This window comes from Lolium rigidum, chromosome 2 (assembly GCF_022539505.1).
Source record: "Lolium rigidum isolate FL_2022 chromosome 2, APGP_CSIRO_Lrig_0.1, whole genome shotgun sequence".
NCBI lineage: Eukaryota > Viridiplantae > Streptophyta > Magnoliopsida > Poales > Poaceae > Lolium > Lolium rigidum.
Window position 1 is genome coordinate 200,376,816 of NC_061509.1, and position 4,403 is coordinate 200,381,218.

A 4,403-nucleotide genomic window follows, 5' to 3' on the forward strand; every position below is an offset into this window, starting at 1 on the left:
AAACCTCTGCTCTTGGAGGCCCAACACTGTCTACATGAATAGAAGCGTGCGTAGACATCAGATCTCGTCTAATATAAGTGTGTCATAGGTTTGGTGTTAGAATATTTAGATCAATTCAAGGGTTAATAGTGACGACTTCGGCCTGTGACGCTAGTCGTTAGGGGCACGTGCACGAAGACTTTCCGAGTGTCATCAATAATGTGAGGCTGGCTCCGGTAAGGAAGTAGCGACATCAGTGCGTCAGCGGCTCGCACTAGCGGAAGTAGTGGTCTTTAGGTGGTCCAAGAACCTCGATATAATTTTTTATTAAGTTTGTATTGCTTTGTAGTGCTTTGTACTTCTTACAAACTCATGGAATATATTCTGATTAAGCCAACACAAACAGCACACATGACCAAGCCTAATAGAGGATCGCCCCCACTTTATCCAACATAAGACACAAATAACCACCCTACATTTCAATACCGCGCCGCTAAAGACATATCATGATATTAGAGCATCTCCAACAGTCGCGCTAAATTTTAGCGCTGTAAAAGCACTCTGCAGCGCGCTCCATTTGTGTTTCGCGCATGAGGCCATATTCACCTCCAACAGAAGCTCTAAATTTTGGAACTGTAAAACTGGGTAGTTGTTGTTGTGCGCGATTTGTACCAGATGCTCTTTTCGGCGTGGTAGATATAGTGCATGAGATATCGCTTTTGCCCCGCGTTCTATTTTACGGTGCCGGTTGTAGCACATGTTGGAGCATCAATTTGCACCTCCCACACGCTAAATTAGTTGATTTTTAGATACTACCTGCGCTTGGAGATGCTCTTAAGAGGGCACCCATCAATTAACTATGAATCTAGGTTCTAGGGTAGGCATCACGCAGCGTGGGCTCTCCATGGGCTCCAGGACCAGACACTGATGCCGACAAGTGGACCGTAGGATCGGATGCGAAATTGCCAACTACTCCAATCTTCATCTCTTGTTCTCTTCTATCTCCAGGACGAGGTGGACACCTCGTATTTGGCCTTCCCGCGGAAAGCGGCCCGTCAGCCGAGCAAACAAAACAACACGACGCTTCCTTCCTTCCACGGATCTCTGAGCTGCTCCATCATTGATTCACGACTAAACACATAACTAAATCGATCCATCCACCTGTGGCCGTAAGCTAGCCGGAGCGTGGCTGTCAGCAGGTGGGCAACGCACATGGATTCATGTAACCGACTCACCAGAGAGAAACGGGAAGGAATTAATCCTGCGCGCCTGACCCAACACCTGTTCTCATTCCCATTTCAGATCGTGTAAATTAACCGGCACATGATGCTCCCAATCAACCCGTCGCCGTCGTCGTCGTTGTCACCCCCGGTGACCGTGGAGGTGGCGGTGGAGCCTCTCCGCCGCGGCACGCAACCCGTCAATCGGCGCCATTATTTATACACGCAGCATCCAGTGATAAGCTTTAAAATAGTACACATCTGCCACCAGCATCGATCGACAAAAATCCCAGAGATTAGCGCGCACTTCTCTCCCCGTCCACGACTGGGCCCAGCCTCGTCTTCCCGCGCCCTACACCCGAGCCCGATCCGACAACGCGAGGCCTGCCCATGGCGGACACGTCGTCGGCGGCAGCGCCGCTGCTGCTGCCATCGGGCAAGAAGTCGTCGTCGGCGGCGCAGTACACCCGATGCGCGTCGCACGCGCGGGACGAGCTGCGCAGCTTCCGGGCCTGCCTCCGCTGGATGTGCGTCGACCACACCTCCGGTCCCCGCTCCGCGGGGTCCTGGGCGGCCTTCTTCCTCCTCGCCGTCGCCGCGCCCGCGGCCGTCACCCTCGCGCTCCCTCCCGACACGCCGGACCGGCCCTTCGACGGGCAGGTGCAGGTCTCGCTCACGCTGGCGGCCGCGCTCGCGCACCTCTCCCTCGCCTCGCTGCTCCGGGTCGGCCTGCGCCGCCTGCTCTGCATCGACCGCCTCCGCCACGACTCCGACGCGGTGCGCGCGGGCTACACCGCGCAGCTGGCCCGCTCCTTCCGCGTCCTCGCCTGCTTCCTCGTGCCCTGCTCCCTCGCCGACGCCGCCTACAAGGCCTACTGGTACTGGGACGCCGCGCCCTTCCGCTCCCCCTGGTGGAACGCCGCCGCCTGCGCGCTCGACGTCGCCTCCTGGGTCTACCGCACCGCCGTCTTCTTCATGATCTGCGTCCTCTTCCGGGTCATCTGCTACCTGCAGGTGCTCCGGATGGTGGGATTCGCGAGGGAGTTCGGCAGGTTCGCAGACGTCGCCGTCGTGCTCGAGCACCACCGGCGGATCAGGGACCAGCTCAGGAGAATCAGCCACAGGTACCGGCGCTTCATTATCTTCTGCCTCGTGCTCGTCACCGCCAGCCAGTTCTGCGCGCTGCTCGCCACCACCAGGCCACACGCGCAGATCAATCTCGCCACCGCCGGCGAGCTCGCGGTGAGTACTCTGCTTCCATCTCCACCTCAATTACTTGTACGCACAGATCAGTCTATCTTTGCCACATCATTTCTGCAATTTCGGCACCGAAAATGGAAAATCAGTTTAGGCAACAACAAGCTATTATGTCACGTAATGATCCAGCTAAGTATGCGTTAGTGATTGCATCCATCAAATTCAGATAACACATAATTGGTGTTACAAATGAATCAAGAATTTCATGATTGTAGACTGTAGGTATCATGGTGGCAGTGGTGATTCTCCCGTACAGGGACATCCCTGCATGAAAACATTGTGTTCCGTTGTGAACCATTATGTTTCAGATATTTGAAACCTAACGAAACTTAGTACGAAGTATTACTTTCAGCACGAATGATAAAATTAAAAAAACAATGTGAATTGGAGGGCAACCAGGTACACGGAAGAAAAACATTTCTGTTCTATCCAATTCGATGGTACCACATGTGGGTATGATGTAGATACTGAAACCACTAATGGGAATAGGTGTACACATGCTTACAAAAGACGATAATTAATATGGTACAAATATCTAGCTGTCTTTGTTGTCCTAACGATAGGCATACATCAAGATTTGCTCTAGAATCATATTAGTATACACTATACAATTCAAATAATAGATAGCCAAAGCGATAAAATTTTGGAAGTGAATTGATATTGTTTCTCGGGTGAGGATTCTAGAGTCAAATATCAGAATGTCCAGTTCACATTTCTGATGACAGTGTTAGTACATCGAGTATTCGAGCATCTGTATAATTAAGAATTTCATTTCTCCACGAATTTCACCAACTACCGCGCAAATTAGCCTCGATCCATGACACCGTACGTCTCCATTGTTTGCATGCAGCTCTGCTCGGTGAGCCTCGTGGCGGGGCTGCTGGTCTGCCTCCACAGCGCCGCCAAGATCACGCACAAGACGCAGGCGATCACCAGCGTCGCGGCGGCGTGGCACGCCGACGCCACCATCCACGCCTTCGACAACGACCTGGAGGACCCCGACCCCGCTCTGCCCGCCGCCACGGGCTACCTGGCGCCGGCCAACGCCTACCGGGTGGCCTCCGGCGAGGAGTCCGACGGCTACAATGACGACGACGACGCCAGGAGCGATGACTCTCTCGACGACCCCAAGCTCGTGCCCTTCCAGGTCAACAACATGTGTTTCCAGAAGAGGCAGGCACTGGGTAAGCGCAAGCGCACGCTCCGGCAGGAATCCATTGTTGGCACGCGCCAGCAGCAGCTTCATAAGTTGTCGATAGCTAGCTAATGTCGACCGTGCTTGCTTATTTTGCAGTGACGTACCTGGAGAACAACCGGGCGGGGATCACGGTGTACGGCTTCGTCGTCGACCGGACATGGCTGCACGCGCTCTTCATGATCGAGTTCTCGCTCGTCATGTGGCTGCTGGGGAAGACGGTCGGTATTTCTTGAACCGGCTGCCTCACCTGTCCATGAGCTATCTCTGCTGCTGCTCCTTGCGATATAGATACTAAAGGCTGAACGTCAGATGGAGGGGTTCACTTCGGATGTAAAAATTCAGTGCACATAGTTTCAGTCTTTATTGCTTCGTCCCTATATGAAACTCAGACGCGGTTCTTTTGTTCTTAATTTTTTTGTGGAAGGGTTCGGATGGAGAACCATATTAGTTGTGCAGGTTTGATTCGATGGAAGTAATGTGAAAATTAGCTGCCAAGAAAAGAGTGGATTAGATAATATAGTGTGGAAGTATTATCAGTTTTGCAGGTCTATTCTCAAACGCCATGTTGAGTTGCATATTATTTGTAGTACATTATAATGTTCCCTGTCTAGCGAAGCTCATGGTAATGAAATTCTTTTGATCCATCCTGGTACACAGAGCATCTATTGAGTGAAACCAGAGTAAGACGACTTAATAACCTGCATAGCCATGACTGATACAGTCGACGCTGCGAGTTTGCTGCTGCATCC

The 4,403-nt window shown here is 52.4% G+C and overlaps 1 protein-coding gene across 1 annotated transcript; it reads left to right on the forward strand.

Moving 5' to 3' along the window:
- The first annotated feature begins 1,589 nt into the window (after positions 1-1,589).
- LOC124687972 lies at positions 1,590-4,202 on the forward strand. Its single transcript, XM_047221694.1, has 3 exons — positions 1,590-2,441; positions 3,307-3,640; positions 3,751-4,202. The coding sequence occupies exons 1-3, from the start codon at positions 1,590-1,592 to the stop codon at positions 3,885-3,887; spliced, it is 1,323 nt and encodes a 440-aa protein (XP_047077650.1). The 3' UTR covers positions 3,888-4,202.
- The last annotated feature ends 201 nt before the right edge of the window (positions 4,203-4,403 follow it).